The sequence below is a fragment of the Hylobates moloch genome, unplaced genomic scaffold, assembly GCF_009828535.3.
Source record: "Hylobates moloch isolate HMO894 unplaced genomic scaffold, HMol_V3 SCAFFOLD_1, whole genome shotgun sequence".
NCBI lineage: Eukaryota > Metazoa > Chordata > Mammalia > Primates > Hylobatidae > Hylobates > Hylobates moloch.
The window spans coordinates 156,684,977-156,706,192 of record NW_026652276.1 but is presented as its reverse complement, the minus strand read 5'-3'; the positions used below and the strand labels follow the sequence as shown (position 1 = coordinate 156,706,192).

The following is a 21,216-nucleotide window of genomic DNA, read 5'->3' as shown; positions in this document are numbered from 1 at the left end:
AGATAAGACTTTTAATTATAACATTTGGAGTCAAAAATTTGTGTTAGCTTGAGGAGGCGGAGAAGGCTCAGCCTGAGCTCTAAACACATTTTGGTTTCTTGTTGCATTGCTGTTATTCCTATTATAATGTTGTAATACACAGTCATCTATTTGTATTTTGTGCCAGAAAACACTGAAACTTTAATATATAACCCATGTTCAAGAATGAATGATGCCAGATTGAATAATGATGTCCTTACAGAGGACTTTCCACACAGAACTTAAATCTAGCATGAAGGAAAGTGTTTGAAATGCCACATTTGCCATTTGAGTACATTAAAATGTGAAATAATTCCATATCTTACTATAGACAGCAGTTAAGTTTGACTTTGTCAGACGACTGCAAGGGAGATTTGAACACAACTCTTTAATTCTATACATTTTTATCCAAGTTGACTTCTTAACTGCTGTGTTTTGTAGGGTTTACAGATTCACCTTATTCACTTAATTATCTTCTTAATTATCCACTTGATGCTCATAAATTTCAAAAATATAATAGAAAATGCTTTGGGCAGAAACATTTATAATCTTAAAGACATGCTAAAACTGAAGTCAATAACATGTTAATAACAAGCGAATTCATTCAGTAATTATTCAATATGGCAGTACCGTACAAGGCACTTGTGGATATGAATAATTAATGAAACTTCTCTGAAAGTTCATCACCTCAAAGGTGCAAAAAGACAAAAAGTGATATAACACAGGTAGAATGTGATAGTTACTGTGAAAGCACAAAGTGTCTGTGGTTATCGGGAAACAGAAGCCTTTAGAGAAAAAAAAAAAAAAAGAATGAAAGTACTTGGAAGGGTTTTTGTGTCAAGAGAGAATCATGGAGAGAAAAAAAGCTTCAAGTAAAATAGTCAACAGGACCTTCAGATGGGATTGCCCAACAGCTCTTCCTACTTCAGTTCCCTAAGAAAACAGAATTTCACCCAAAATAGTGTAGTCTAAGACCTAAATCAGGATGAATCCATGAGGCTTCATCAGAGAGACGGATTGAGAAAAAGTCACAGGAGAGAGAGCTGAACTTTCAGGGGAAAAGAACATTTGGTTAAAGGAAATCAGCTGGAAGAAAGAGAAACTAAAGTTAAACTGAGATGAAAAAAGGTGCGTAGCATAGAAATGAAGAAACAGGCCAAATGGGAGGCAGAAAGGGGAAACAGGAAGAAGTTGGACCTAAAACGAGAGAGAACAGAGGGGGAGAGTCGTCTTTCCTGGTCTCTCCCTCAGTGTTTCCATAACACTTGGCATATCTCAGATTATTTTATTGTATTAACATTACATGTTTAAGTGTATTAACATCATATGCTTAAATGTAATGAAAGTAAAAATTTATTGCAAAGAACTTAAATGTTATTGCATTAGCCCTTCTTTAAAAACATTTCAGCTTTGCACCTAGCAGTTTAAATGCATCCATTCACCTTCTGTTTGTAGTTCCTTATAACATCAAATCAATGGGTAGGTCTAGATAGTAAAACTGCTCCCTGTCACATCCCTAACCTAAGCTATAAACACTTATCCTTACTCTTTCTCTTTGCCAGTTTTGAACTTTACACAAATATATTTTAAAGCAGTATACATTTATGTTATAAGTGGGCTGTACCAGGCCCTGTGCAATGCCCTGGGAATCCAAAGGATTGGATTACAATATACAATACAAAGAACTTATATAAAGGACTGGCTAGGATTATGAGAAACTGGATCATTTACATTGTTGGAGCATGGGGGTGGGTACGTGCAATGGTATAGCACTCTGGAAAAGAGTTTAGTAGTTTCTTACAAAACCAAATATACTACTACCATATGAGCCAGCAATTGCATTCATAGGTATTTATTCCAGAAAATGAAGTTTTGTGTTCACATAAAAATCTGTACCTGAATGTCCACAGCAGTTTTATTTGAATAAACAAGCTCTAGAATCAGCCCAGATGCTTTTCAACAGGTGACTGGTTAAACAAGTTGTACATCTGTACCAACTAATACTACTCAGCAATAAAAAGGAACAAACTATTGATACATACAACAACTTGGATGAAGCTCCAGGGAATCATGCTGAGTGAAAAATCCTAAGAGGCTTTATACTGTGTGATCTCATTTGTGTGAAATTTTTGAAATGACAAAATTTTAGATTTGGCATTGCCATTGGTTACGGATAGGGTGGAGAAGGGATGATGTGGACAGGAGAAGAGTGTATTATAAAAGGGCAACATGAAGGATGTTTTTGGTGGAACTATACAGCATCTTGATTGCGATAGCAGATGTATGAATTTACACGTGATAAAATTTTGTAGAACTAAATGCACACACACATGAGTACAAGTAAAACTGAGAAAATATGAATAAAATAGGTGTATTATATCAATGCCAATATCCTGGTTGTGGTATTCAGTGCTATACTGTACTATACGTTAATATACTAAGCCATACTGTAATTTTACAAAGTGTCACTACTGGGGGAAATTGGGTCTATTGATCTGTGTCTGTCCTTCAATAGTACCAATCTGTTTTAATCACGTTAGCTATATAGTAAACCATAGTATCAGGTAGAGTGATTCCTCCCACTTTACACTTGTTTGTCAAGATTATTTTAGCTATTCCAGGGCCTGCGCCTCACTATATAAATTTTGCAATAAGCGTGTATATGTCTATAATAAACCTTACTGTGATTTTGATAAGAATAACATTAGGCCTATAGATCAATTTGTGAAGGATTGACATCATTATTATGTGGAGTCTTAAAATCCATGAACACTAAGCGTTTACATTTACTTAGGTCTTCCTTGATATTTTGCATGCCATTTTGTAATTTTCAGCCTACAGATCCTGTACATGTTTTTAAACTACATGCCTGAGTATTTCAGTTTCTTTGGAGTGATTGCAAATAGCATTGCGCCTTTAATTTCAGTTTCAGCATGTTCATTGTTTCTATATAGAAATGTGACTGATTTTTTGTGTTACTGATGAATCTTGTATCCTGCTAATTTGCTCAATGTACTTTTTATTTCTAGGAGAGGTTTTCTTTTTTTTTCTGGATAGGTCTTTTAGAGTTCACTATGTAAATCATATTGTTGTCTCTAAATAGAGACCTTTTTATTTCTTCGTATTCAATTTGTATGTTTTTTTTCTTTTTCTTACTTTATTGCAGTGGTTAGAACTTGCTGTACTATGTTGAATAAGAGTGGTGAGAGTGCACACGCATTTTCCGGATTTTATGGGAAAAACATTCAGTCTTTTACTGTTCAGCATTGTTAGCTCTGTGTTTTTTGTTGACTCTAATTATCGTTTGAAGGTGTTCCTTTCTATTCCTAATTTGACTTATTTTATTTTATCATGAATGGCTGTTGGATTAACCTAGTTTTTAACCTCTCTTTTTATCTATAAAATCATTACATCCACAAAATACTTACAGAAATTTGCAGGATGTACACAAGTCTAACATAATATAAAATAACATGGCACAACATAGTGTAACAGAACATAAAAGACAGCGGTAAAATCATTGTAGGGAAACAACAAATGGAAATCATAAGCAGATTGGTAGGGAAAAACTAAATTGATTCTTAAGCAGATTTTATACACAAAGTTCATAAGTTTCTAAACACTTTCTGGAATTCCAGCATGCTACAACTGGATTTGATTCTAATTTTCGCATCCAAAGGCTGACATTGGCTTCATCAAGACCGTCAACCTCTTTCAGGCAGCCTGTTTTATTCATACAGATATTCCCTGGCCAACCATATTACATAAGCATCAGCAAATGATAGGATAATTTAATTAACTTACTTTCAGTTCATTCATTAACTTCATGCCTGTCCATTTACATCTACCTAAAGAGATTCAGGTTTCAACTTGTAGTCAGGTAAGGATGTTTATGTCAAATACATCATCTTTAACACCTTTGATGTTAACCTTGATTCCAAGTTATCTCTTAAAGCATCTCTCTTAAAGCATCATAAAAATCTACATCTACATCTTTATGGTATTCTCAGTTAGGGTTCGGATCCCAAATCAGCAGAAGAATGACACCAGAGTCCTTTCAGATTGCAAAATTGCCGGTGTGTCAAATACTTAACTTTGACCACAGCAAGTTCACAAAATTGTTATCATGTCAAGTAATCTTCTAGCTACTGAGTTGTTGTTGTTGTTGTTGTTTCCCCTCGGAAGATACTTGGGATATGGGTCTCCTTTAAGAGTAAGAGGGGAATTGTAAGGAAATCTGATTCTTTCTTTAATACAGCTGACTGATTTCCCTTCTTCAACTTTGGTGAATACTCTCAATTAGGGTTGTTCATGTGAACTATTAAATTATTACAGCTTCTAAGCGTTTATGCATCAGTTATCTATGGAAGAAATTAACATACCTTGTCACTATAAAATTGTACCGCTAATGAGAGCCTGAGTACAAAAAAAATACCCACAAGTGTACTGGAGTTTTTAAGAACCTGTGCTTCAGAGTCATACAAACCTACATCTGGTCCTTTTCTCCCAAAAGTTGCTTTATGACCTCAGAAAAGTTACTCAGCCTCTCTAAGCCTCCATTTTCTCTGTTCCAATCTAGTAGAAAATAGGTTCTGCTTTATGAGGTTGCTTGAAGATTAAATGAGATCATCCATGTAAAACATTGGCACAGTGTCTGGCCCATGGGGTAGTATAAATGTATAATGTTGTCTATTATTTCTAGAGTCATTTAAGGTTTTTATTACAACTTGGATGTAGTAAAGAGTTTGAAGTGTTTTCCATAAAATGTGAGTGCCCCTCTTGACTGTCCATACTGTAACCTTTATGTACACTACAGACACTGGTTCTTAGGAATTGTTTTGACTTTAGTGAGGTTACCTGGATGTGATCTGTATTACAACTGTGAAAATTCAATGTAGTATGTAAAATACCTAGAACAATACCAAGTACATTAACACTTAATAAATTTTAGCATGCTGCTTCCTTTGCTCTTCCTTTCCTCCAGAGATCATTGTTTCATTCAAACAAAACCATTCAGATAATGAAGTAGGGAAAAAGACCAAAAAATAGGGGTAAAATTAAATTATATTCACTTTCCCATTGTAAAAACCACTTATTTAATTATGGCTCATGATGTCATATTTCTCACCAACGTCAATTAACATATTGACATATCACAAAACCAAAGATTTATCCTAATAAAGGCTTAACCACTTGTCAAATGTTTTCATAGTCTGATCTTATTGACCTTACCAAATTAATGCTTACTGAAATCTCATTGGAATAGATTGTTTTATCTTCTTGAGCAACTTCACACAATAGTGTTTCTTTTTAAATTTTTTAAAGGAATTGGAAAAAGCAGAAACAAAAACAGGCCGGGCACGGTGGCTCACACCTGTAATCCCCAACAGTTTAGGAAGCCAAAGCCAGAGGACGGCTTGAGGCCAGGAGTTTGAGACCAGCCTGGGCAACATATGGAGAGCTTTTCCCTACAAAACACTTTTTTGAGAATTAACAAAGCATGGTGGCATGCACCTGTAGTCCAAGCTGCTTGTGAGACTGAGGCAGGAGGATCGCTTAAGCCCTGGAGTTTGGGGTTACAGTGAGCTATGATTACACCATTGCATTCCAGGCTTAGCAACAGAGCAACGCCCTCTCTCAAAAAAAAATTTAAAAAAATAGACAAAAACATTGTTAATTATTAGCAAAATAATATATTACACTATTTTATCTAAAAGATCTTTCTGTAGAAGAGTGTTGTATTGATACATAATTGAAATGAAAATTTCTGACTTCTTTCATATCAGAAATTCTGCCTTAATCCTTTTTCTTGCTTGATAATTGAGGTGCTGTTGTCCACTGTTTTAGGAAAGGAGTGTTCCCAGGATGAAAGCACAGCTGCTGCCATCTTCACTGTTCAGATGGATGACTATTTGGGTGGCAAGCCAGTGCAGCATAGAGAACTTCAAGGATATGAGTCTAATGACTTTGTTAGCTATTTCAAAGGCGGTCTGAAATACAAGGTAAGCAGCTCCCTCGGTTTCCATTATGAATCCCTTTCTCCTCTTGTCCATCCATACCTCCTGTTTTCATAGAATAACAGTCCGTTGAGGGCAGGGTTTTTTGTTTTATTTGTTTTTGTTTTAATCTGTTTTGTTCATGGATACATCCCCAGTAGCTGCTGGATATAAAGTAGGTGTTCAATAAATGTTTGTGAAATGTGTGGTACAATATGTGAAATATTGTGACAATTTAATTTGATAGGTTAATTTTTTAAAAGAGTTTTCAATGATGTCTTCACAAGATACCTTTTTAATATTTTCTAGCTATTTCAACATTTAAATTTTGGTAATTTGGGTCTTAAAAGTTTTCATTTTTGCTATTCTAGAGAATCTGAAGTTTCTACAAGTAACCTAAGCCTTCAAAATCTCAGTTGTTCTGGAATATATTAATACAGTATTTATAATAATTATAATTTTAGTAACTGTAAAGAACTATACTTGTATTTCCAAAATAGTGTGGTTTGATCTTAGAAGGGACGCAGATGAAACTTTTGAGCTTAAAATTCTGCAGGTAAACTACACACATGCACATACACAATTTACGCACACTGGTCTGAAACACTGGTCAATTGGCTTTACTTCTGAAAATAAACAAGAACAAATAGTTAAATGGTTCCATCTCTTTAAGGCAGCCTTCAGTATAGGACAGGTTTTTGTTTTTTTTTGGGGGGGCATTCTCTCAGTTAGCTTTCCAGACTGGCCCTCCCTTCACTGTTCCTGCCACCCACCCCTCTACACATGTTCAGTTAAAGTGTGAGGAATACCCTCCCCAAACAAACATCACAGATTTCTGAAATCGAACACGCTCCAGCAAGTGTTCTGCACACCCCACTGCCCCGCCCTGTGAGCATGCTACCCTAGTGAAGACCTGAAACCTTAGAGCTTCACTACAATTCTGACTGTAATACTAAAGTCCACTTACTAAGATGGCAAGGTTTATTTATACCTTTACCTGTTCAGAGTCTTGGTTGAATATTTTGTGATACTACTGAGATCAGAACAAAACACTTATACATTATAGGTTCTCTTATGTCTCTTGAAATCATTATTTTATTCTAGACTATGAACTACCCTAAACACAAAACTATTACTTCTCATTTTATTTGATTCACAGGAGCTCCTACAGTTTATGACAAATGATACTGAAACTTCCTTTATGTCAGTGAACTCAACATTTTAAATAAATTGAGTCTTGTAGTTACTAAAAGCAGGTGCTGTGACACTATCCTAGTTATGAACCCATTTCTGCCACATATGACTTGTTTGCTTTAGGGAAAATACTGAGCTTTCTGTGCTCAGTTTCCCCAAACAATGAATATTATAACAGTTTCCTGATACAGATGTTGTATTAAGGAATAAATTAAATAATAAAGTAACTGTGGTCGAGCGTGGTGGCTCATGCCTGTAATCTCAACACTTTGAGAGGCCAAAGCATCTCCAAAGATCACCTGAGGTCAGAAGTTTGAGACCAGCCTGACCAATATGGTGAAACCCCCTCTACTAAAAATACAAAAATTAACTGGGCGTGGTGACATGTGCCTGTAACCCTAGCTACTAGGGAAGCTGAGGCAGGAGAATTGCTTGAACCCAGGAGGCAGAGGTTGCAATGAGCCGAGGTTGTGCCATTGCACTCCAGCCTGGGAGACACGAGCAAAACTCCGTTTCAAAACAGTAGTACATAGATGAAAACTTGTATTTATTTAATTATATAATACTTAGTTTATTCAACCAAGAAATGTAGCAGTCATTGTAAAATTATGGACTGGGAAATCATTTTTTATATATATATATATATTTTTTTTTAATTTGAGGTTTTAATTGTCCTGAAATTAACGTTTAATCTCTACCAACTTTTCTTGGAAAACAGTGGAAATTTAAAGTCAATGGAAAAGAATGTACTAATGACAAATTAGCTGTAATTTTCCATACCATTATTATAGAGGTCTTTGATCTATCAATGACAGTTTTTTTATACTGTAGCTCAGTTATGCACATATAATTAATTATAATTAATAGTAGAAATAAAGATATGGTTCATATCATTTAATTAGAAAAAATGAAAAGGTAAAAGATGATTGCAAATAATATAAGAAGGTGTAGTTGATACAGTTAATATTTTTTCTTAAGCGTTTCTTTAATTCAGTGTGATTGTATTTCATTTTATTTTATTTTTTTTGGTTGGGGATGTACAGTCAAGATATTGCATCTCTCTTAGCTTACAGTAAAAACACTCAGGCCTAGCATATTTATTAATAGTAAGACCTGTTTACCAGAAAATAAAGACATTTGATTACTTTAAATGTAAAAACAAGGACCATACATAAGATCAACCCATTCCTGGCCAGCACTCAACAACCATCTCTGTCCCAACCCTGTACCAGTGTGAACTTTTGGGTGCCTTCTTCTCTGGCTGCTGTCATCTGTATGTGTTACCTCTGACCCTCCTCTAGCCACCTGCCACCTTCTTCCCTGAAATCTTTGCCTTCTTGCTCATTAATGATTTGGGGATCATTAGTGTTCAAAGGGCAAGAGCTATGGCTTCTTCCTTTTGGTTTTGCAGCAGCGTTTTATACACTGAAGGTTCTCAGTAAATACTTGCAATTGTCAATTGAATGGTTAAAACAGAAAGAATAAAGAGACCAAACAAACACAATCTGTTGATTACCAAGGGGTTCTCTCGTGTTTTATGGAAAAGGTGGCTATTTTAACTTGGCCTGACAGGTACAGTTTTGGCACAAACACCAGCGGTATTATTGTGCTTTGCTTTGTCCAGGTAGGCACCTCATCAGTTTTCTCTTTGTTTTTTGTGTGTCTTCCCTCATTCATCAGGCTGGAGGCGTGGCATCTGGATTAAATCACGTTCTTACGAACGACCTGACAGCCAAGAGGCTCCTACATGTGAAGGGTCGTAGAGTGGTGAGAGCCACAGAAGTTCCCCTTAGCTGGGACAGTTTCAACAAGGGTGACTGCTTCATCATTGACCTTGGCACTGTAAGTTTCATATACACACATCGATGTCTAAAGAAAAGTGAATTGCTTTCAGATCAAATCATATGTACATGTCATTGAAAAGAATCACTTTTTCTACACACCGGAAAGGGGCCACGTTTATGTGAGCTGAGTAATTGCCAAGTATTTAAATGACGCATGAAGTGAGACTTCAAAGTTTTTATTTTCTTTGATAGGTTTAGAATAGTGATTTAGTTCTTCCTACCATAGAACAGAAATTAACTAATTTTTAATACATTTCCCCTTCTCTCTGAGCAGAGCTTCCTCTAATTATTTTTGTCTCTAATTGTGCATGGGAAAACATAGCTTGAGAGGGAAACTGGTTCCCCCAACAACAAAAGGTTCTAGAATATAATATGGACATAAGATGAATCTAAACAGCCACCTAAAGAATTTTAAAGACATATTTTGACATACATATATACACACACCATACCATTTCACACTTTTCAATTAGCACAAGTACAAATATCAGGTATCATCTTAACGGCATGGGCAATGGTATATTATATCCAATTTATGTTTTCTTCCTGGAAAATACGCTCCTCTAATATCAGGTATACTTATTAATCATTATTGTCATGACAAAGAAGCATTATTGCAAGACCCTTTGCTAGACCCTAGAAGGTAGAATATAAGTTGTGTCTTTAGAACTTTGTGAAGTTTTTGTAATAGAAATAAAGAGCATTTCCCTCCGCTGAAAAATCATGTGCAAAAGCAATGAAAGCAAGAAAGCACACAACTTATAAGGATCTCCTCTTCCTGCTTTTCATTATCATCATTTTCATCACACCATACATCTCAACATTCTAATTATCATTCCTAACATTTCTGGGCCAAACATTGTAACAGAGTCATGAGCTGACCTGCGTTGCTTCAGTTAGCATGAGGCTTGTCTATGGAATTTGCTCAAGGTGGCAAAGTCAGTAAATGGTGAAGCCAGGATTAGACTCTCAGCATATCTGATGCCCCACGAAGCATTTTGTTTTATTGCATCTACTTGGGCAGTATTTTGGGATAAAGCAGTAGACAGAAGCCAAAAGAGCTTATTCCATCTGCGTAGAGGAGGGACACAAAAGATTCTGAAAATAGAGTTACAAAGTTCTGTTTAAGCAATATTAATTTAACAACAGTACTGAGATTAAATGTACTAAGGTTATACATTGTTTGGAAAATGACCCCAAGATATAAACTGCATCAGTTAATTTAAGTGAGTGTGCATCTATAGTTTTATTACTGCTTATACATAATCCAACTGTCTTGGATCATACCAGCTTGTGTACAAAGTTGAGATCACAATAATATAAATGCCCAAAATACAATTCTTAATATTACATGTAGACATCTACACCCTAAATGGCAGTACTTGTGCCCTGAATCTCACAATAAATTTCATGGGAAAGTCCTTTTCAACTTCAATAGCTAATTCATTCTCCTAACAGATATAAGTCCTGACTCTCAGATCTAGGCAGAATACACATACTATTACACCCTTTCATTCTCCCCTACTACCGCCACCCCCTACACTATAAATAAAGAAATAAATAACTCATGCAAATAAATGTCTACAGCCACACAGTTCCAAAAGCAATTGCAGCATTCAGTCTCTCAAACCCTACGCACAATACTTTTCTATCTCAACTTTCATCTCCACCGCTTGCACTCTAAAGCCCTTTATAATATATAAATGCTTTTGAAAATAAAATGGCATTTTTATTAGAAAAAGGAGACCTCGGTTCTCATTCCAGTTGCTATACTCTGAGGTTCTCATCTGTAAAAGTAAATATTTGATTAGGTGATCGCCAGGGTCCCTAAACCAGAAGGACGCTTCCCAGTGATAATGTAATTAATTACTGCCTTTACTTGGAAGTATTTCTTTTCTTAAAAAAAAACGAAACTTGTTATATATAATATAATTGCTACGTAGATATAATAATCTATTCAGTTATCATGAATAGCTTCCAATTCACCTTTCTAACTATCTGCTATGATCTTGGGCAACTCATTAATGTCTCTGAGCCTTAACTTCCTCATTTGTTTTTACATCTTGACTCTGATTTCTGATGCCACTTTTATCCTTAGCTGACTATGATTCAGTCTCATCTGATGCACAGTCACATCTGGGAAATGGCAGTTATCATCCCAGTTTCAAAAGGGGAAACAAAAGCCTTAGGCCTTAGAAGGTATGTGCAAGTCACATTCATGCCAGCTGCGTGATGACCCAGGATGGGGCCTGGATTTTTCTATTCCTACTTTACATGTTTTTCACCACACTAAGCTAACTTGGTAGTATATTAGATATTATGGCCTGGTAATAGAATGTCTTGTGACAGTTTCAGAATCTGCTGAATTCAGAACTGATGATGCCTGATCTGCTTAGATTCCACTGAAAGCAGTAGTATTCACTAAATCATTTATTATTTTGCGGAACAAATACAGAGTTTCCACTATGGGCCAGGTAGTTGGGTGTGGTGGTAGACAGGTTGTAGTTCTTATGCCGTATACTCTCTTCCCATAGTCAACCTGTGGGAGTATGGCCCACAAATCCAGGTTCATGTAATAGGGACGGTCTCTGTTATAAGGTTCCAGGGCATTCATCTATTTAATAGTAAATTATTTTTATTTTATATAGTTAATTATCTTTAATAACTTTCAAGTTCTCTTCTCCCATGCCTTGTAAAAGAGATATTTGGAATGAGAGATATTTGTTGCAGAGGTACTGGTGCTTGGTTATCTCTTATATTCTGGAATTTTCCTATACGCAAAAGGGATACCCTGGTGAGAATCAAGCACCAGATTCCCACATAATCTACAGCAAATACCTCCAAGATCTGTGTTTGTGTTATTAACCTTTAGCCAGTTGGTATGTTGCCAAAAGTTTCTGAATGGTGATAAGATCTTGAACTACCTTGGCAACTTTATTTTGGGGTGTGTCAGTAAACAAAGAAATACACGTAACTAAACTTTTCTGTACCATAATATTTTAATAGTAGTCATTGCGCTAGTTATTTAAGGACAACCTTCTGCATCAGAGACCCTAAAAGGATGCCAGTGCAGTTTCTTCAAGTTTGTATTGTGACCCAAGTATGAAAAACTTAGGTTAAACATCCAGTTATCACCCAGCTAAGGCCACCTGGCCAAAACTAAGGTTATGGATATAACCTAAATTCCGTAGCTTGATCATATATCAGAGAAATCAGCTTTTTTGATCAACAGTCACTATTATTAATATGTTATTCCCTATCTCTTAGAAACATTTGTCCTTTTATTGAATTTTAAACTATAGTAAATATTCCTGGACATTACAATATAACCTCCTCAGCCGGAGGCATAAGATAGTAAAATTATCAGTTTAGCCAGTTTGAAAGTGAAGAACATCATCAATATTTTGGAGAATGATTTAGACCCATTGTCTCATATTTAGCATATTTTTAGAAAATAATGTGAAACGTGGCTAGATCTTACCAATTTATACAGTCATTGGAAAAACACTTTTGAACAATATATTTTAAGGTTGGTGCATTTATTAGTCATGATTTTCCCACTATTTTTAAAGATATGAAGTATTTTTAGAAATTAGTAAAATTACATCTGAAAATACTGTAAAATACTACCAGTAACTGCAGAATGTGAATTATAGTGGAAAAAAAGCCCATATTCTTAAGATTTGGGGTCTGGGGTTAACTCTTGGAAAGATATGTCACAGTCAGCCACTAGTGAAGAATTCGATTTCCCAGGAGTAGGAATTCCTGTAGTGAGTTACTGATCCTGATGTTCCCCATGTTCTGTTTCCTTGCTGTTTGGTCAGTGATGCAGCTTTACCGTGTTCTCCTCACTATTTATAATCGATCACGCCCTCTCCCATTGTTCAGTCATGCTGCTTTGAAAAAACGGTCTCCACTTCCTCATTTACCAGTCAGTCTTTAACCCACGGTCCGACTTTCACTCCCACAGTTCCTTGGAAACTGTTCTTGTTATGGGCACCGATGACCCCTGCTAAATCCGGTGGACACTGTGACATTATGCACTTGGTTCTTATGTTGCAACCCACACTTTTGACGTTTCCCAGCTTCTCCAGCCTCACTCCTCCCTTGGCTTCCTTGTTTTTCTCCCTTTCAGGCCACTCTTATTCTTCTTTGCATGCCCACACCTTCAAGTGCTTTTTTAAAGGATTTTAATTATTGTCTCTTCTTTTATACATTCTTCCTAAGCAAACTCATCCCCACCCAGAGCTTCAGCTACTACCCTTGAGTCAATCTAAACTTTAAATCTAACTCAGACCTCTTGCCTGAGCTCCAAGTCAGTATTTCAGATATTTCATGTTATGTGTGTCATAAGAACCTCAAACTCAACACGTCTAGAAAATGATTTCTTCTCTAATTGTCTTTATCTTATTAATGGAGCCACCACTCACTCAGGTTTTCAAAGCCAAAATCCAGGAGTCATCCTGACAACTTCTCCCAAGTGCTCCACATTCATTTAATCGCTATCCTAGCCTATTCTACCTTCTAATTATCTCTTTAATCTTTCCTGTTCTCTTCATTGCTGTTGATACTGTCTTAGTACCCGGTGCCTGACACATTCCTTCAAGTCACCAGACTTTTGCTTTTGCAGATGGATTCCTTTCCTAGAATACTCGCCTCTTATTTGGCACCTTTCTCCAGCAGGTATCCAATATTTTCTCATCCTTTGATATCCACATCAGATATTGTCTTCTTCATAGTTTGTTTCCTGACCTTTTCTTCTGCTTCCACTGTCCAGTGTCCCAGCCCTTTAGGGTCAGATGTAGACTTAACTTTCCTATCATTATGCAGAGACTTGCTTCTCAGCCTTTTTTATATTGCTTGTCCATTTACTTATCAGCCTTCCTCACTCACTGTGTTTCTAAAATATAAAACCTACAACTCACAGCCACTCAACAAATGTTTCAACAAATGTGTATCTATCCAGCATAAAGTATATGGCTCATGCAGTCACATGTCTAGAGTGTTTTTTTATTCATTTATAACTCAACTGGACCCTATTCTCAAGCTCCTATTTCCCCAGAAGGTTTAAAAATAATTTTGATTTATTGAAATGAATTTTGAATGGCCAATAAGTAAATGAAAAAATGCTGAACATCACTAATTATCAGGAAAATGGATAGCAAAACCACTATGAGATATCATCTCATCCCAGTTAGAATGGCTGTCATCAAAAACACACACAGAAAAAACAAATGCTCATGAGGATGCAGAGAAAAGGGAACTCTTATATGCTGTGGTAATGTAAATTACTACAGCCATTATGAAAAACATTATGGAAATTTCTCAAAAAAAATAAAAATAGAACTACCATATGATCCAGCAATCCCACTACTGGGTATTTATCTAAAGGAAGGGACATTAGTATATCAAAGGGATACACATGCCCCTATGTTCATTGCATCACTATTCACAATAGCAAACATATGGAATCAACATAAATATCCATAAACAGATGAATAAAGAAAATGTGGTATACACACAATGGAACAATAATCAGCCATAAAATAAAGAATGGAACCCTTCCATTTGCACCAACATGGATGAATCTGGAGGATATTATGTTAAGCAAAGCAAGTCAGGCACAGAAAGATAAATACTTCATCTTCTCACTCAAATGCAGGGACTTTAAAAATGAGCTCATAGATCTAGACAGTAGAATTGTGGTTATGAGAGATTGGGAAGGGTAGGGGGAGGGGAGGATAGGGAGAGGTTAATTAACAGATACAAAATTATAGCAAGATAGGAGGAATAAGTTCTGTTCTACTGTTCTATAGTGCTATGTGGTGAATACAGTTAACAATAATTTATTGTATATTTTTTCAAAGCTAGAAAAGGATTTCGAGTGTTCCCAGTACAAATAAGTGATAACTATTTGAGGTGATTGATGTGCTAATTACTCTGATTTGATCATTACACACTTTATACTTGTATCAAAATATCACTCTGTAGCCAATAAATATGTACAATTTTTACATGTCAACTAAAAATAAAAGGGAATAAAGGTGAATTTTGTTAGCCATTAAAGCAGTTTGAACTTATCCTACCCATCCTCTTTTCCATCCCTCAGGAGTAGGGGACATATATGTAACATTGTGGCCTGGGGGTGGGGAGTGAGGATGAGGATGGATGTGTGAGTCTGGTTTATAGTCATCAGTCCTCACTAATCTATAACCTTCATTGAGATGTAGTCATTCCATTCATTCCATTAATTCGTGAGCTTTCAGCTTTGGCCTCTGTTCCCAAGACATTTGCTAGGGAATATCCATAGCCTCATTTTAATCTTCTGATGTCATGGCCACATATCACTACAACACCCTTTCTGGTTCTGTCAGCCACCACTGCACTCTTCTCAGGAACTCTGCTTTGTTTTTCCCAGACTGCTGTGGAATTGTGGGACACTGTATCCTCATCGCACCAGTGCCCCTTGGCCCAATGGCTCGGATGCTACCCTCAGTCATTTCTGTTCTAATGCTTAGGCTCGTGGATGGGTGTAGGACAAATCAATTGGAAGGGAAGTGTGCTGGGCTCTTCTCAAAGGTTCATTGCTTTGGGTTAGATTTCCTACTTTTTTCAGTCTTCTTTTTTACTTTTTGAACCAGACAAACTAGGCTTACACCACCTCACATTCTTGCCTACTCTATGGTTCCTGCAAAATACACTCCAGCCCCTAAGACCAACACTGTACAGCTTAAGATGCAAGACCAGCTTTTGAAACAGCATCCTTACTTACTCCTGGCCAAAAAGCTGTAGCAAAATCAAGTTTCTTTTAAATTAAAACTATGTTGGCTTTCAGACTTTTGTCTCTGCTATTACTTAAAAATGCTTATTTTAAAACTAAAGACTGAACCAAATCTCTGTTCTGGATAAATTTGTCCTTACCCCCAAAGTAATGCATACCACTAGATTTATAAGAGCAGAGCCTTGAGGCAACAAGAATGGATAATGGGAAAGATACACCAAATCTTAGATCTCTAAAATGTACCCTGAAGTAAAAGTAGGGATGAATGGCATTTATACTGTGCCTAGTGTGTGCTGAGTGAATAGAATTGTAAGGGTAAACAGCAGATAGGCTTTGACCTTCAGGTACTGTCAAATGCTGGGAGGCATAGACACATACACAAGTAAAAGGATGACAAGGTAAAACGTGAGACATGCAGGAGGAAAGGTGTAAACACACTATAATTGGAGAATGGATGAGGGCGCTGTAAGGTTATCCGAGAGAAAGGACGAGAGAGAGACCCAAGGTCAGGCGAGTAAGTTTACTAACCTGCCAGGCTGCTTCACCACAGTCAGAGGAGGCAGCCCTGAGCTTACAACATGAGGGTTTTATATGGGGAAGAGAGACCCTGGGGTTGTTTGTCGGTTAACCTTACCACATATCATCTTGTGACCAGGTTTCAATATAGGAATTTACAAGAGGGCGTAACTTAGGTTTATCCACGTTTCTCGTGACCTCCCCCATGCCGCCCGTAGGGCTGTAAGCAAGTCTGGTGACCTTGCTGTAGGCCTAGATAAGGGTCCAGGAATGCAGCTGCAGAGTATTCAGGGTAAGGGTCAGCTGCATTGGGTGTGTGTGGGCGGGGGGGGGGGTCCTGGGGCAGCTTGTTCCTAACATTCCAGCCTTTCAATAGGTAATAGAAGAGGGGCGCCGTTGTCCTCTGGCTGCTTCTTGCTGGATAGGGGCGATGGCTGGGGGCAGAGGCTGGGTAGTAGGGACTGCCATTCCTGGAGCTGTCGGTATTCTCGGAGTAGCATCATATCTTGTACTGTTCCATGGGTGAAGGCTCTAACATGATCCTGTAAAAACTGGGTAAGGAGATGTAAGAGACATGGGCCAAGTGCTAAATGGAGGAAGAGGGTAATGGCAGGGCCTAGGAAGGGCAGTAGCCAGGGTGCCCAGGAGTTACGAAATCACTTGGGCCAGGAATCTGAAAGGCGCTGCCTAATTTCAGAAGCTTTTTTTTTTTTTTTTGAGACAGAGTCTTGCCCTGTCACCCAGGCTGGAGTGCAGTGGCGCGATCTCTGCTCACTGCAAGCTCCGCCTCCTGGGTTCACGCCACACGCCATTCTCCTGCCTCAGCCTCCTGAGTAGCTGGGACTACAGGCACCGGCTACCACGCCCAGCTAATTTTTTCTATTTCTAGTAGAGATGGGGTTTCACCATGTTAGCCAAGATGGTCTCGATCTCCTGACCTCGTGATCCGCCCGCCTCAGCCTCCCAAAGATCTGGGATTACAAGCATGAGCCACTGCACCTGGCCAGAAGCTTTTTCATTTATTCGTCGAGCAGCATCTTGTACTAGTCCTGACTGGTTAGTATAGAAGCAGCACCGCCTTTCTCGGCAGTGAGGAGATCTAAACCTCGATGGTTTTGAAGTGTCACTGCTGCTTAAAGAGTCTATTTGGAATTGGAGAGCAAGTCTATTTGGGATTGGAGACCCCTTCGTGGGGTTTTGGGAGGGCCTGGTTGGCTTGTTGTCAGAGGAGATGGCGGATGAGGGAGAGTGTTGGGAGGTATTCTCCTAGCTGAGAGTTAGAAGGGGGCCTGTTTTGTAAGAGGAAAGGGCGTCCGTATATTAATTCAAATGGACTGAGGAAAGAGGGTGCTTTTGGACTGGCTCTAATGCTGTCCAGTGCTATGGGCAAAAGGGAGGTCCATGGTTTTTAGACTTCAAGAGTGAGTTTGGTTAACTGAGCCTTAAGGATCCCATTTGCCCTTTCGACTTTTCTGGATGTCTGGGGCCAGTGTGGGATATGGAGATGCCACTGGATGCCGAGGGACTGAGAAACCTGTTGAGTGATTTGGGAGATGAAGCTAGCGGCCATTGTCTGATTGTATGGAGCCAGGGAGACCAAATCTAGGGATGATTTCTGTTACAAGAATTTGGGAGACTTCTGCGGCCTTTTCTGAAGAGGTAGGAAATGCTTCTACCCACCCAGAGAAGGTGTCTATAAGAGTAAGAATAAATTTTGTCCTCTTGACGGGATGCATGTGGGTGAAGTCTAGTTGCCAGTCCTCCCCTGAGAGTGTTCCTCTGAGCTGATGTGTAGGGATGGAGGGAGAGTGGAGGGCCCCTTGGGAGGAAGTAACAGAGCATATAGGACAGTTTGAGGTTATGTCTCTTAGTGAGGTGAATAGATGGGGGGAGGAGAAACAGGGTGAAGGAGTAGGTATGGGGGCGCACGCTGATATGGAAGGGTTGGTGAAGAGATGTCAGAATTTCTTTGGTCTGCTCTTAGGGGAGGACGAGCTTTTGATTTTTGACTATCCAGTCCCCTTGAAAGGAGGCTCCTTGCTGTAGTAGCAAAACTTTCTCAGTGGGAGAGTTCTTGGGTTGGATTGCTGGGGTAACAAGAAGGAGAGGGGCAGAGGCAGAAGAAAGGGAGGCTGCTTTTGCTGCCTCATCGACCTTTCTGTTGCCTCTTGAGATTTCTTCTGATCCTGTTTGATGTCCTCGACAGCGTGTAACTCCTGCTTTAGCTGGGAGGTGTGTGGCCTGAAGGAGTTGGTAAATAAGGGGGCCATTAGTGATAGGGGTTCCTTTGGCAGTAAGGAGTCTCTCTTTTGCCAGATAGCAGTGTGGGAACGAGGAATGTGACAGGCATATTTGGAGTCTGTATAAATGTTGACTCGTTTGCCTTTGGAAAGGGTTAGGGCCCTGGTGAGAGCTATGAGTTCTGCTTTTTGGGAGGAGGATCCTTGCTTCAATTACTTGGTCAAGGGAAACAACTGCATATCCAGCAATTTGGGGGGAGCCGGTGGGCCCGGAAGAGGAGCCATCTATGAATAGTTGGTCATCGGGGTTGGTGAGAGGCTCGGAGGAAATGTTTGGGAAATGTGGGTGTATGTGGTCCAGGATATTGGTACAAGAATGAGTAGGAAGGGAAGAGGATAGGGGGAGTAAGGATGCTGGGTTGAGGGGAGCCCTTCTGGCAAGACTGAATTTGGGATTTTTTTATAAAGAGGGTATGGAGTAATTGAATCCTGGAAGGAGGAAGGGAGCTTAATGCTTGGGAAGAGAGGAGATCTTGTAGATTATGAGAACTGTGGACGGTGGTATTCTGGCTGAAAGTTAGTTTCCTGCTTTCTAGAGCTAAGCTGGCCACCGCTTCTAGTGCTTTAAAGCAGGTTGGCCACGCTTTGACTGTGTTATCTAGTTGTTTAGAGAGGTAAGCTACAGGGGCAAAGGAAGGAGGATTTCCTTTCTGTTGTCCTAAGACACCGAGGGCTATTCCTCAGCTTTCAGCAGTATAGAGAGTGAAAGGTTGGGAGATATCAGGTAAGGACGGAACTGACGCAGTGACAAGAGCAGTTTGGAGTTTGTGGAAGCTGGGGAGTATGTTATGTGAGGGGTTTAGGGGTTCATTGAGAGGGCCTTTGGCCACTTCATAGAGGGGACGAGCTAGGAGGGCAAAGTTGGAAATCCATATTCTAAAGAAGCCTGCTAGCCCTAGGAAGGAAAGGATTTCGCTTTTGGAGGAGGGTGGGGGTAGATTTTCTGTTAATGCTGCCCCAGCTGGAGTCATAGCCTGGGCCCCAGGGGAAAGTTGAATTCCTAAGTAAGTCACCATGGAGATGGAGAGTTGGGCCTTGGAGGGGGGACCCTATACCCTTTGATAGCGAGAAAGTTTAAGACAGCAGCGGCCGTGTGAGTTTGAGAGTCTTTTAGAGAGGGGCTGCAAAGGAGAAGGTCGTCCACATATTGAAGAAGACAACGGGGAGACAGGTTTAAGGAAGTGAGGTCTCGGGCTAGAGCTTGTCCAAAGAAATGAGGGCTATCCCTGAAGCCCTGAGGGAGGACAGTCCATGTGAGTTGTTGTGACTGGAGGGTGTCAGGGTCAGTCCAGGTGAAAGCAAATAGGTTTTGGGAATCAGGGTGTAGGGAAATGGTAAAGAAGGCATCCTTCAGGTCAATTGCAGTGTAGAGGGTGGTGTTGGCGGGGACGAGAGAAAGAAGTGTATAGGGGTTATGGACTACCGGATGAATAGGGAGGACAGCTTGATTGATGGCTCAGAGGTCGTGAACGAGTCGGTATGAGCCATCAGACTTTTCGACAGGGAGGATAGGGGTGTTATATGGAGAGTGTGTTGGTCTAAGAAGACCGCATGAGCAGAGCTTGTTTACGATGGGCTGTAGGCCCTTTTGGTGGGTTAGAGAGATGGGGTATTGAGGAACGTTGGGAAATTTGGAAGGGTCTTTTAACTGGATTTTGATGGGGTCATGGTGAGCAGCTATGGAAGGGTTAATGAGAGAGGCAGGAAGTGGGTACTGGGGAGAGGGGTCAGGGGCCGGACTAGCGGAGAGGAGCAGGAGGGGACTCTGGTTGAGGGGGGCAAGAAAAGATGATAGAAGCTTTGACTTTGGCTAAAAGGTCTCAGCCTAGAGTGGGGGTGGGGCAACGAGGCATGATAAGGAAAGAGTGTGAGAAAATGGCATCAAACAGGGAACAAGTAAGAGGTCTGGTGGCAAGTGGACGAGTGATGAGTCCATCAACCCCCACAACTGAGACTTGAGAGGGATGAGTGGGTCCTGAGAACTCAGGCAAAGCCGAGTAGGTGGCCCCACTATCAATTAAAAAAGAGATCGGCTTACCTGCTACTAGTAAAGTTACCCTGGGCTCCTATGCAGTGATGGCAGTGGGGGCCGGGGGCCAGGGCCCAGGGGCCCTGGGCCTCATCAGTCTTAAGTGGCTAGGCCAAGGAGCTGTGGGAGTGCACGTGATTCTTCACTTTTTGTCTTGTTGAAGGGATGGTGGCTCTGAGGAGCACGCTTGTCTGCCCATCTGTTGGGAGGACAGTCAGACTTCCAGTGCCCATCTGCTGGCAGTCTAGGCAAGGGCTCTTCGGCACTCATGGGTAGGGACATGCCCGCTTCCAGTGGCCTTCTTTGCCGCACTTAAAACAAGGTCCAGGAGGGTTTCTGCTATCGGGTCTTTTGTGCCCTTGGGTACTATAGCTAGGCTGACAGATAGCCACTGCTAGAAGCTGGTATTTAGCACGATCTCTTTGGGCTTTATCTAATTTATTTTGCTTGTCCCTGTTATTAAAGACTTTGAAAGCCAGGTTAAGGAGGTCTTGTTGTGGGGTTTGAGAGCCATCTTCAGCCTTTTTAAGTTTGTACC

At 39.6% G+C, this 21,216-nt stretch overlaps 1 protein-coding gene across 2 annotated transcripts in view; it reads left to right on the top strand.

The window, feature by feature from the left end:
• Nucleotides 1-21,216, top strand: part of SCIN (scinderin) — a 96,928-nt gene that overhangs the window by 16,016 nt on the left and 59,696 nt on the right. For both annotated transcript variants that reach the window (XM_058435366.1, XM_032760410.2), the window contains exons 2-3: nt 5,866-6,020; nt 8,889-9,050. In XM_058435366.1, the coding sequence (XP_058291349.1) occupies nt 5,919-6,020; nt 8,889-9,050 (264 nt within the window). In that variant the 5' untranslated portion in view covers nt 5,866-5,918. The remainder of the gene's footprint in view (nt 1-5,865; nt 6,021-8,888; nt 9,051-21,216) is intronic.